This window comes from Balaenoptera ricei, chromosome 8 (genome assembly GCF_028023285.1).
Source record: "Balaenoptera ricei isolate mBalRic1 chromosome 8, mBalRic1.hap2, whole genome shotgun sequence".
NCBI lineage: Eukaryota > Metazoa > Chordata > Mammalia > Artiodactyla > Balaenopteridae > Balaenoptera > Balaenoptera ricei.
In genome coordinates, this window is record NC_082646.1 from 9871238 (window position 1) to 9882515 (window position 11278).

Genomic DNA, 11278 nt, shown 5'->3' on the forward strand with positions numbered 1-11278 from the left:
CTGGATTGCTATGATTATTCAGAGTCAAGCAGAACCCACAGCCTTATATCACACCTATCTGCACCATGAAAAACTCCAAAAAAGGAAACATGTCTTTTCCATTCTGACCTGACTTCATTTACTTCGAAAGTTTGGATATTAATTTCAAGAGGAGTTGAGAAATAGTGGGAGATGGAGAATGACTGAGATTTTCCCACTCTGTTCACTACTAATCTTCCTACTTATATTGAACTAAAAAAAGGGAGTCCAAAATGTGTAACAAGGGACTGTGAAAAACCTTCCATCTTGATGTTCAGAGGGCCACTGACAAATATCAGAAATATATGCTGGCACAGGTGAATTCTATCAAACATTTAGAGAAGAGCTAACACCCATCCTTCTCAAGCTCTTCCAAAAAATTGCAGAGGAAGGAACACTCCCAAACTCATTCTATGAGGCCACCATCACCCTGATACCAAAACCAGACAAAGACACTACAAAAAAAGAAAATTACAGACCAATATCACTGATGAATATAGATGCAAAAATCCTCAACAAAATACTAGCAAACAGAATCCAACAACACATGAAAAGGATCATACACCACGATCAAGTGGGATTTATCCCAGGGATGCAAGGATTCTTCAATATACGCAAATCAATCAATGTGATACACCATATTAACAAATTGAAGAATAAAAACCATATAAAAAAAAAAAAAAAAAAAAAAAGAAATATATGCTGGAATAATTGTGGATTTTCCCTCAAATTGGATGTCTCTAAGGACTTCCCTGCTGGATATCTCTGGAGCAAGAAAACAATCATTAGGTGTCATTTAACAATCTCCTTAGAAGTATTCTAGAGAAAGAGAGCTTTTCAGAATGCTGGAAGATCATCCAACAACAGTCTCTTCTTTCAGTGAACATATGAAATCAGGATTTCAAGACTGCCTAGACTAAAAAGGGAGATTAGATCAGCTTTCTCTTAATATGTCAAGGAGTGGCATCAGAAGTTCAGCATTGCACCAAACTTGGAGCTTCCTCCATTTCTTTCATTTTCAGAGAAAGATTCACCTGGGACTTTTGCTGATTCTAGGCCTTAAATTATCAAAAAGTTCAGGGATTGACAACCTTTCCTGATGGCACTGCATGGACATCATACCATTCCCTCCTGAGAGGTTGAGACAGAGAGAAATTCAGTATTTTCCAAGTTTAGCCTCTCAGGAAGCCTAGCTCCGGGCTGGAAGGATAGGAAACTAACATTTAGGGCAGAGATGGTGAGGGTAACTAGTGCGTGGCAGGACGGATCTGGGTTAGTGCTGTTAAATACTGCTGGCATCTTGCAAAGAATGAGCAGAAATGATTTACCGGGATAGCTCTCAGAAGAGCTGACTCATGGGAGAAGAAAGATATCTGAGAAATAAAAAGAAAGCAGCCTCCAATACAACAACTTGCCTTTTTAATAGTTTTGACGACTCTGCTAGTCAAATTCATCCTATGGCAAGAATGCTAAACCTGAGATAGCCCTTCAAAGACTCTAAAGCAAGTGTCAACAGATCACCAGTGGTAGAGCAAAATATTTCTTATTATTAAAAGGACACGGAGTTCCCTGGCAGGCCAGTGGTTAGGACTCTGCGCTTGCACTGCCGAGGGCGAGGGTTCAAGCCCTGGTCAGGGAACTAAGGCCCTGCAAAAGTAAAAATAAACAAATAAATAGATAAATAAAAATAAAATAAAGTCTTAAAAAAAAAAAGGAGCAGGCTATAGGAAAGAAAAAGTAGTGCTGAATGTGGTGATGAAAGCCCTGTTCCTAAAATGGGAATCAGGTGCTTAAAGGGAAAAAGTTGATCTGGGATTTTGTCCTATTTCTGATTTTCATTTTTACATCTAATTCTCACATAGTACAAATGCATTTCCTTCCAAAGTCCTTTAAGAAATAGGGTTTTATCCTTGAGTGAAAGTTTCATCTTGAGTTTTGTTTTCCTAAAAAAAAAAAAAAATTGGGAAACATGGGGGTGGCTTGGGGGTAATTGGGGGTAATTCCCTGGCAGTCCAGTGGTTAGGACATCATGCTTTCACTGCTGAGGGCATGGGTTCAATCTCTGGTCAAGAAACTAAGATCCCGCAAGCCACGCAGCACAGGCCCGGCCCGCGCCCCCCCCCCCCCCCCCCCCCGCCAAAAGTTGGGACATAAGAGACACTGAGGAAGTAATGTAAAGAATGGCTGCCATTAGTTTAAGAGGGCTAGCACATTTGGAATGCTTCTTATACTAACACTGCCTCATTGTAAGATATAAACTCCTTACTCCACTTCCTTATTCTTCTGGTAGTGTGGTGTCCAGGCAACATAACACATCTGCTGTGTAATTCTGAGAATTCACATTCCTAGAGTACCTGAGCCAAATGAGTACGCTATGGCAGCTGCAGCTGTACCATCACTAGAAATTTGCTCTTATCATTATTTATTACCTTTGAACCTAAGGTTTCCTGCCTATGCCTCTGCAAGCAGGCATCAGTCCCCTTTGCGTGAAAAGGTTTAGATTATTTAAACAGGTTAGTTATTAGAAGACTAAAATACCAGTTGAATATCCGTATTATTTTGGAAATCCATTCATACGGGGTATCTACAAAAAATGTCACAAAACAAATTATTACCTGAAATCTGAGAAATTCTAGGAATTGAAGATTCTGAGAGATAAGGTGCTGAAGTCTTAGTAGTGATAGTGTGCTTCTCTTTCAGTCAGGCTTTTGGGTTCAGATATGACAGGCTCTGGGTTTAAGACAAAGTTTGAGCCACTATTTGTTTCAAACCATATTCCATTAACCTTGCAAGACAAACAAATTTGATTCTTTAATATAAAACAAAAAAGGATAAAATAGATGGTAGAAGAAAAAGTGTTTGTAGGAAGAAGATACAGATGGAATGATGTGGATGTTTAGAAAATAATCATTTCAATAAAATGCATACACTACACTTAGAACTGTAAAATAATGAAGTGATGCCTTTGTTGTTACACTGTATAAGAACAATTTCAAAACTGCCGTTGCAAAAAAGACATATATAATTCTGCTTCATTTCTGGTGTTAAGCTGTTTGTATTTCAATTTTAACTTCTAAGTTGCCTTGTAAATGGGACTGTGTTTGATCACAAAAACCAAGTATTTATTACAGGTGCATCCGTGTCGGCAATTTAAAAATAAATAAGTAAAGGTGATACTGTAGGAGAGGCTGAAGCTCATATAACCTGCATTGGAAATTTATTTATTAGCTTGCTGCCAACTGAAGAACAGAAGAACTCAGACTGAATATGATCTATTATTTATTGATTCCAGTCACAAATATACCAAGCACTTTTTTCTCACAAGGCGAGATACTAAGTAGTCCTGGACAAACCAAGTGACGACAAAGTTCATGACAGTTTCTGACCTTAAGGACTTTATCAAAATAACAAATAATATTTACTAAGCAAGTATTTTATATCAAGGTGAAGTGCCAGTAAAAAAGTACACACTACAGGGTTTAAAGAAATCTGAAAAGTAAACACTATGAGATTTAAATAAATCTGAAAAAAATTTCACAGAATTAAATGAGGTAATATATGCAAAGCACTTACAACAGTGCTTGGCCTGTGACAAGCACTCAAAAAATGTTAATCATGACCCTCTTCCCTAGTCAGAAACCCTAGGCCTCAGACTGGAGCCCAAGGCACCCAAACTTTAACTTTAGATCCTGAGTGGGTTTGAAACCCTGTGCATTTAAAGAGGTGGAGACAGGACATTTATCATAATCTGAACTTTAAATATATAAACTCTGACTCATTCTAGTCGATAAGAAGATAGTTCAAATCCTAGAACGCATTTTGAAAGTGACCAGAAGGGAAGGTTATCCGTTCAGCTTTCTGTAATCACTGCTACTAGGTGGGATACCCCAAACCCGTGGATTTGGGCACCCGTTCTATTTTCCACCGGTTCAAATCTTGTAGGTAGTTCAGAGGTTAGTTTAAAAAGCTGCAAAATGTAGGGTGTGGTTCAGAGATTGTACTCGATAAATTGGGTGGGGAGAGGAAGTCTGCAGATGCTAAAGAAAATTGCAAGAAGTATACATCTTTCTCTGCAGTTCCAGTTACACGTGTTTTCAGGAAGGAAATTACTAATAAAAAAAGACCAAAGATTCTGGAATCAAGAGCTAGGTTCTACTGTAGCTCAGCCAGATGTTTAACTTCCCACAAATAACATCTCTAAACCTCATTTCTCTCCTAACACAGGAATGAATGATCTCTCTCTCAGAATCGTTTTGATGATTAAATGAAATAGCAAATGAAAGCACATTGTACCCTGTGAAAGCATCATATAAAACGAACTCCTTGGGAAGTGGGGAGAATTTAGGTACATACCTCCAAGGACTCAAGCCCACATTTTCCCCCAGAAGGCAAATACAGAAAGGACATCCTTTGATCCAACATTCGAATCTGTCTCTAGGCTTTACTGGCTTTGACAAGGACAAGGTATCTCTCGTCTGACAGCCTTTCTCGAAGTCTGGAGACCTTTCTAATTCCAGCCACGCCACTAAAAGTTCTGCTAGATAGTGTTAAAAAAAATCTTTTCACCTATTTGTGCCCACTCATCTACTAAATAGGAATACTACCTGCCCAACCTGTTTGAAAGCGCTCACTAGAAAGCATTCAACGTGCTGAGAAAGGCTTAGAATGACAAGGCCCCAAACACCGCATCATGCGCCGCAATTTGAAATTCTAGGTACACTGTTTTGTGCACTCCACTCGTTCAGTAATATTCTCAAGGCGTTTCTGCCTGGTTTCTCGCTTAGTTTTTGCCGAAAGTCAAGGCAGGAAAGATATTACCTCGAATTTCTGAAAGTAAGAGGCTCAGGAAGTCTCAATCAAGGACACAGGGCTACCGGAACCCAGATTCCTAACGCCTGGTTCACTTACAATGAAAGAGCTCCCTAGCTTTTCTTTTTTTAAAAACAAATAACTGAGAAGTGCGGGGGCCCGGGCGGGTGGAGAAGGGGCCGAGCCAAGAAGCCGAGTCTATTCTCGGTGGGCGCTGGGGGGTGACGGAGGCATCCGGGCTCCAAGAAGCGGGTTTAGCCATCTATTTCGCTGAGGCTCCAGACACAGCATCGGACCCTGGAGGTTGAGAAGTCGGGCCCCTCCGCACTCTGCGTCGGGGTCAGCCGGCTTCCATCTACCACAATGAACAGAGGGTCCCGGGGGCCTGCCCGGCTAACCTGTCGCATCCCGCGCAGAGGCGAGACACCGCGGCGGCCGGCCGGCTCCTTCCATCCCCAGATCTGGGTGCCACTGGGCAAGTTACCCTCGCAGCACCCTGGGGGCGGAAACTTCGGCCCCGTCGCTCGGCGTCAGTCCTAGGACAGAGCCACGCTGGCTATGTGGGTGTGTGGAACCCCGGAGGGCCTAGAAGACCATCTACAAGGCCGGGGTGGGAGTAAGGGAAAGAGAATGCTGGGGGAGGGGCGCAACCACCTTCGCGGCCATCTTGTCCTCGCTCCACTTCCGCCTTCTCTCCAGGGCTGCCGGCGCCGGACCCCTCCCTGCAGGCCCTGCGCTCTCGCTCCCGGGGGTTCCGCAGGAGCCAGATCGCCGATCGCGCTGCTCTCATTGGTTGGTTCCAAGTTGGCCCGCCCCTCTTCCTCCCCCTCCTTCGTCCCTCCCGCCTGCGCTTCCTGGGGCGCATGCGCAGAGGCAGACGAGCCCTTCCCCCGCGCCCGGGGTGACTGAGGAGTCTCGCGCGCGCGGGCTCCGTCGGCCCCACCCTCCCTTTCCCCGGGGCCTTTCGGACAGCGGGGGCGAGAATGAAAGTTCCAGAACGCTGCGGTGAGTGCGTCATCGCTAGGCGGGGCGGGCTGGGGCGGGAGAGGGGAGGACCGAAAGGTAGAGCCGGGTTCGTCATTGGGGCTTGCGGAGGTGGCCGCGCGCCCATTGGCCGAGGAGCCGAGATGGGCACTGGCAGGGGCGGGCCCCTTCTGGAAGGTTCTGAGGCAGGGTATAAGAGACGGGGCGGAGGACGGAAACCGGTCTCGTTGAACGCGGCGGCAGCGGCATAGGTTGCTGTTTCCTCCTCCAGTGGACCCGGACCTGCGCTCCAGGTAAGTTAAGGTCTTTGTCTTCCAAGGCTTTTGCGGCTTCTTGGGAGCCTGCCGCCCGGCCCAGGCTACATAGGTTTGCAGCGGCCCGGGGCCTTCTGAGCGTGTCAGGCAGGGTGTGTGCGGCGATTCCTTTGCCCGGCTGGGGAGCTTTGTTTCCGAGGGAAGGCAGCCTCCTTGGGGTACAATCGAGGCGGAGGGCGGGCCGCCCGGAGGGGGAGGAGGCGGCGCCCGTTTGCGGGGCGTGGAACCGGCGCCTTAGAGCTTGCCGTTCCCTGTTTCCTTGTTTCAGGACCCATTCTTCTTAAAGGAGGAAGTCATAATTGGCACGCGCCCAAGGTGGGGGAGGGGGCTTCGGACCCTTGCAGGCCTTGCTGTGTTGAGCACGGCGGGGGTGGGGGGAGGGCTAAGGTTCAGCCCGGGGCATGGGACCACGTGCTCAGGTGTGGCGCAGACCCTCCTGGCAGGTGCGTGCTTCCGTCTGCGGCGGGCTCTGCGGTTCGGACGGCAACCTTACTGCGGCACGCCATGCCTGCTCTGACCCTCCCGCGTGGTTATTTCCGACAAGAGCAGTTTCTGGGGCGAGGTTCTAAGCATAATTTGCAGAGTGGTAGTATCTGGTAGCGTTGACTTGGTAAACGTTTTCTAAGTGCTTGATCCGCCTTTCAAACCGTGGGCTTTTTTTTTTTCCCCCTCCCAGCAACCATGTCTAAGGGACCTGCAGTTGGCATTGATCTTGGCACCACCTATTCTTGTGTGGGTGTCTTCCAGCACGGAAAAGTGGAAATAATTGCCAATGATCAGGGGAACCGAACTACCCCAAGCTATGTCGCCTTTACTGATACCGAACGATTGATCGGTGATGCTGCGAAGAACCAAGTTGCAATGAATCCCACCAACACGGTTTTTGGTAAGCCAGTACATCTTCATGGTGTGAACTTAAGTGATTTCGGCGGTATGTAATCTGAGAAGCTGTCTCCGAAGGTTGTTAAATGTGACGCGGCCACGAAAGCCCTGAGAATAGGAAAAGTTATCCGTAGGAAACTTCAGTGATTATCCCTTTAAGGCTTAAGGTTTGCAGCATCTTGGTCATTCAAAATTTGAATCTATAGGCATTTGGTCTTGGAATGGTGGGCCAAGTTCTTAGTGGAAAGATGTAATGAAATTCAAGGTAACGTTTGTATTGATACTTTTTGCAGATGCCAAACGCCTCATTGGACGAAGATTTGATGATGCTGTTGTCCAGTCTGATATGAAGCATTGGCCCTTCATGGTGGTGAATGATGCAGGCAGGCCTAAGGTTCAAGTAGAATACAAGGGAGAGACAAAAAGTTTTTATCCAGAGGAGGTGTCATCCATGGTTTTGACAAAGATGAAGGAAATAGCAGAAGCCTACCTTGGGAAGGTGAGTAGTGCAGAGTACAGCAGGGAGAGGATATAGATGGGGATTACCAGGTTTCCTGATAATGCGGAGTAAGAGTGAGCAGTAGATAAAGCTATCAAAACGGGTGGTAAAACCAGAACTTTATTTGAGGATGTATCTTTGCATGTCCAAATAGATGATATAGTGGTTAAGTTTTTTTTTTTTAACATCTTTATTGGAGTATAATTGTTTTACAATGGGGTTAGTTTCTGCTATATAACAAAGTGACTCAGTTATACATATACATATGTTCCCATATCTCTTCCCTCTTGCATCTCCCTCCTTCCCACCCTCCCTATCCCACCCCTCTAGGAGATCACAAAGCAGAGAGCTGATCTCCCTGTGCTATGCGGCTGCTTCCCACTAGCTATCTATTTTACGTTTGGTAGTGTATATATGTTCATGCCACTCTCTCACTTTGTCACAGGTTATCCTTCCCCCTCCCCATATTCTCAAGTCCATTCTCTAGTAGGTCTGTGTCTTTATTCTTGTCTTAAGTGGTTAAGTTTTCATCTCTTTTCTTCCTAGACTGTTACCAATGCTGTTGTCACAGTACCCGCTTACTTTAATGATTCTCAGCGTCAGGCTACCAAAGATGCTGGAACTATTGCTGGGCTCAATGTACTTAGGATTATCAATGAGCCAACTGCTGCTGCTATTGCCTATGGCTTAGACAAAAAGGTAAGTACCATGTTTTATGTATGCGTCACTCAAGGTTGGTTTGAGTCACCACAAATAATAGGTATGAGAATAATTTGTGTTTTAATTGCAGGTTGGTGCAGAAAGAAATGTGCTGATCTTTGACTTAGGTGGTGGCACTTTTGATGTGTCAATCCTCACTATTGAGGATGGAATCTTTGAGGTCAAATCTACAGCTGGAGATACCCACTTAGGTGGAGAAGACTTTGACAACCGGATGGTCAACCATTTTATTGCAGAATTCAAGCGCAAGCACAAGAAGGACATCAGTGAGAACAAGAGGGCTGTCCGCCGCCTTCGTACTGCTTGTGAGCGTGCTAAGCGCACTCTCTCTTCCAGCACCCAGGCCAGTATTGAGATTGATTCCCTCTATGAAGGAATCGACTTCTATACCTCGATTACCCGTGCCCGATTTGAAGAACTGAATGCTGACCTGTTCCGTGGCACACTGGACCCTGTGGAGAAAGCCCTTCGGGATGCCAAGCTAGACAAGTCTCAGATCCATGATATTGTCCTGGTGGGTGGTTCAACCCGCATCCCCAAGATTCAGAAACTTCTACAGGACTTCTTCAACGGGAAGGAACTGAATAAGAGCATCAACCCTGATGAGGCTGTTGCTTATGGTGCAGGTAATCTTTCTATCCTAGTTAAGCAGTTTAACAGGCAGCCTGTTGGGAAGCCTTAGCTAACTGATTTTTCGCTGTGATGAATGATCTTTAAACATTCGTGGTTTCCACCGAAAGCCGTAGCTAATGATGGCAAAACTTCCTTGGATGTCTGAGCGATTGAGAATAGTTAGTTACATAATGAGTTGTACTGTGTTTTATTTAAATTTTTCTTTTTAATCATGTAGCTGTCCAGGCAGCCATTTTATCTGGAGACAAATCTGAAAATGTTCAAGACTTGCTGCTGTTGGATGTCACTCCTCTTTCCCTTGGAATTGAAACTGCTGGTGGAGTCATGACTGTCCTCATCAAGCGCAACACCACCATTCCCACCAAGCAGACGCAGACTTTCACAACCTACTCGGACAACCAGCCTGGTGTACTCATTCAGGTATGTTTCTCTGTGGTCTAGATTACCTGAGGGCCTATAAAACTGGGGAAGACTTGTTCCGCTGTGATGATGGATTCCAAAACCATTCGTAGTTTCCACCAGAAATCCTGTGTTGGCCAGTTCCTTCCTTGGATGTCTGAGCGATCAGTCTTTCCTAATCAAGCTTATACAAATCTGAAGTAGCACAGATATTTGTGATTTTTCTTTCTTGTTTTTGTGTTTTTATTGTAATTTTGAATTTATTTCTTATTTCAAAACAAGGTTTATGAAGGTGAGCGTGCCATGACCAAGGATAACAACCTGCTTGGCAAGTTTGAACTCACAGGCATACCTCCTGCCCCCCGTGGTGTTCCTCAGATTGAAGTCACTTTTGATATTGATGCCAATGGTATCCTCAATGTCTCTGCTGTGGATAAGAGCACAGGAAAAGAGAACAAGATTACCATCACTAATGACAAGGGTAAGTTCGGGCAGTATTTTGTGAGCGTGCTAAGCGTGCACTCTTACAGCACCCAGGCCTGTATTGAGATTGATTCCCTTTACGAAGGAGTCAATTTCTGTATCTCTGTTACCCATACCTGATTTGAAGACTCGAATGCTGACTTGTTCCGTGGCACCCTGCACCCTGTGGCACTCATACCTGCTTATTTTAGAGGCAGAATTTGGTTCATAATGGTTTTATTTTCCACGTGTTTCTACTCCTACCCCAAGGGCATTTAGCCAAGAGATCATACTTAGTTGCTAAATGGAGTTGCAGGGTGATGGTGCAGAACTGCAGGTGATTGTCTTGCCTAAAAGGTTGGTTAATTTTACAGGCCGTTTGAGCAAGGAGGACATTGAACGCATGGTTCAGGAAGCAGAGAAGTACAAAGCTGAAGATGAGAAGCAGCGGGATAAGGTGTCTTCGAAGAATTCTCTTGAATCCTATGCTTTCAACATGAAAGCTACTGTTGAGGATGAGAAACTTCAAGGCAAGATTAATGATGAGGACAAACAGAAGATTCTTGATAAGTGTAATGAAATAATCAACTGGCTTGATAAGAACCAGGTTTGTAATTTCTGTTGCCAAAAATTTGAGGGTGTGGGGTTGGGTGTGTAGGGCTTTATTAGCAAAAGCTTAGGTGGGTAGGTGGGTTTTACAAATTTGTAGGGTCACGATGATGAATGGTTCAAAACATTCGCGGTTTCCACCAGAACTACAGATGTTGGCAACTTCCTTCCTTGGATGTCTGAGTGACCCAAGATCTTAAACGTAACTTCATGTGCTGTTGTGTGTCTAGTGTGTCAGATTGATTACATCAGGCTTAAAGAGTCTTCTGTTTGAAGAACTTGTAATAAAGTATTTTTTTCTCCTCAGACTGCAGAGAAGGAAGAATTTGAACATCAGCAGAAGGAGCTGGAAAAAGTCTGCAACCCCATCATTACCAAGCTGTACCAGAGCGCAGGAGGCATGCCAGGAGGGATGCCCGGAGGGATGCCCGGGGGCTTCCCTGGTGGTGGAGCTCCTCCGTCTGGTGGTGCCTCCTCTGGGCCCACCATTGAAGAGGTTGATTAAGCCAGCCTAGCATAGGTGTAGCATTGTTCCACACAACACTGAAGGACCCAAATTTGTAGCAAATTCCATGGCAGTTTTAAAGTTGAGCTGCTGCAGTAAACTGGGCATTCTTGATACTTGAACGTGGAGTGTGTGCACAGGGAAAGGAAATAACATTGCACTTTACAAGCACTGTATTGTAAGTGGAAAATGCAATGTCTTAAATAAAACTGTATTTAAAATTGGCACCATAAAATTGTTTTGACTCTGTTTAAAAGGGCAGTAAGGTAGTGTTCGGTTTTGGGGGTTGAACTTCTTTCTGGCCTAAGTATTACAGCAGTATCTGGGTTGTCAATGACAGATTGTTCAGTCTAAGCAACTGCCTGAATTTTTAAGGTGTAAAGAGTGGGAAAATGTGTAAACTTTTTGCTAGCTAGGCTCATTTAGTACTAAGTCTACGTTAAG

General features: G+C 44.9%; 1 protein-coding gene across 1 annotated transcript; it reads left to right on the forward strand.

Annotated features, from left to right (window-relative positions):
* The first annotated feature begins 5995 nt into the window (after positions 1-5995).
* On the forward strand, positions 5996-11069 carry HSPA8 (heat shock protein family A (Hsp70) member 8). Its single transcript, XM_059930175.1, has 9 exons — positions 5996-6104; positions 6802-7011; positions 7301-7506; positions 8053-8205; positions 8297-8852; positions 9077-9279; positions 9541-9739; positions 10095-10327; positions 10637-11069. Exons 2-9 carry the CDS (start codon positions 6807-6809, stop codon positions 10832-10834), a joined length of 1953 nt encoding a protein of 650 aa, XP_059786158.1. The 5' UTR covers positions 5996-6104; positions 6802-6806; the 3' UTR covers positions 10835-11069.
* Positions 11070-11278: the final 209 nt, after the last annotated feature.

Excerpts from the sequence above, each read along its gene's own strand:
- HSPA8 (XM_059930175.1), top strand. The coding sequence starts at position 6,807 with ATGTCTAAGGGACCTGCAGTTGGCATTGATCTTGGCACCACCTATTCT. Across the intron at positions 7,012-7,300 it reads TCCCACCAACACGGTTTTTG|ATGCCAAACGCCTCATTGGA; the intron begins GTAAGCCAGTAC and ends TACTTTTTGCAG. Across the intron at positions 9,740-10,094 it reads TACCATCACTAATGACAAGG|GCCGTTTGAGCAAGGAGGAC; the intron begins GTAAGTTCGGGC and ends TTAATTTTACAG.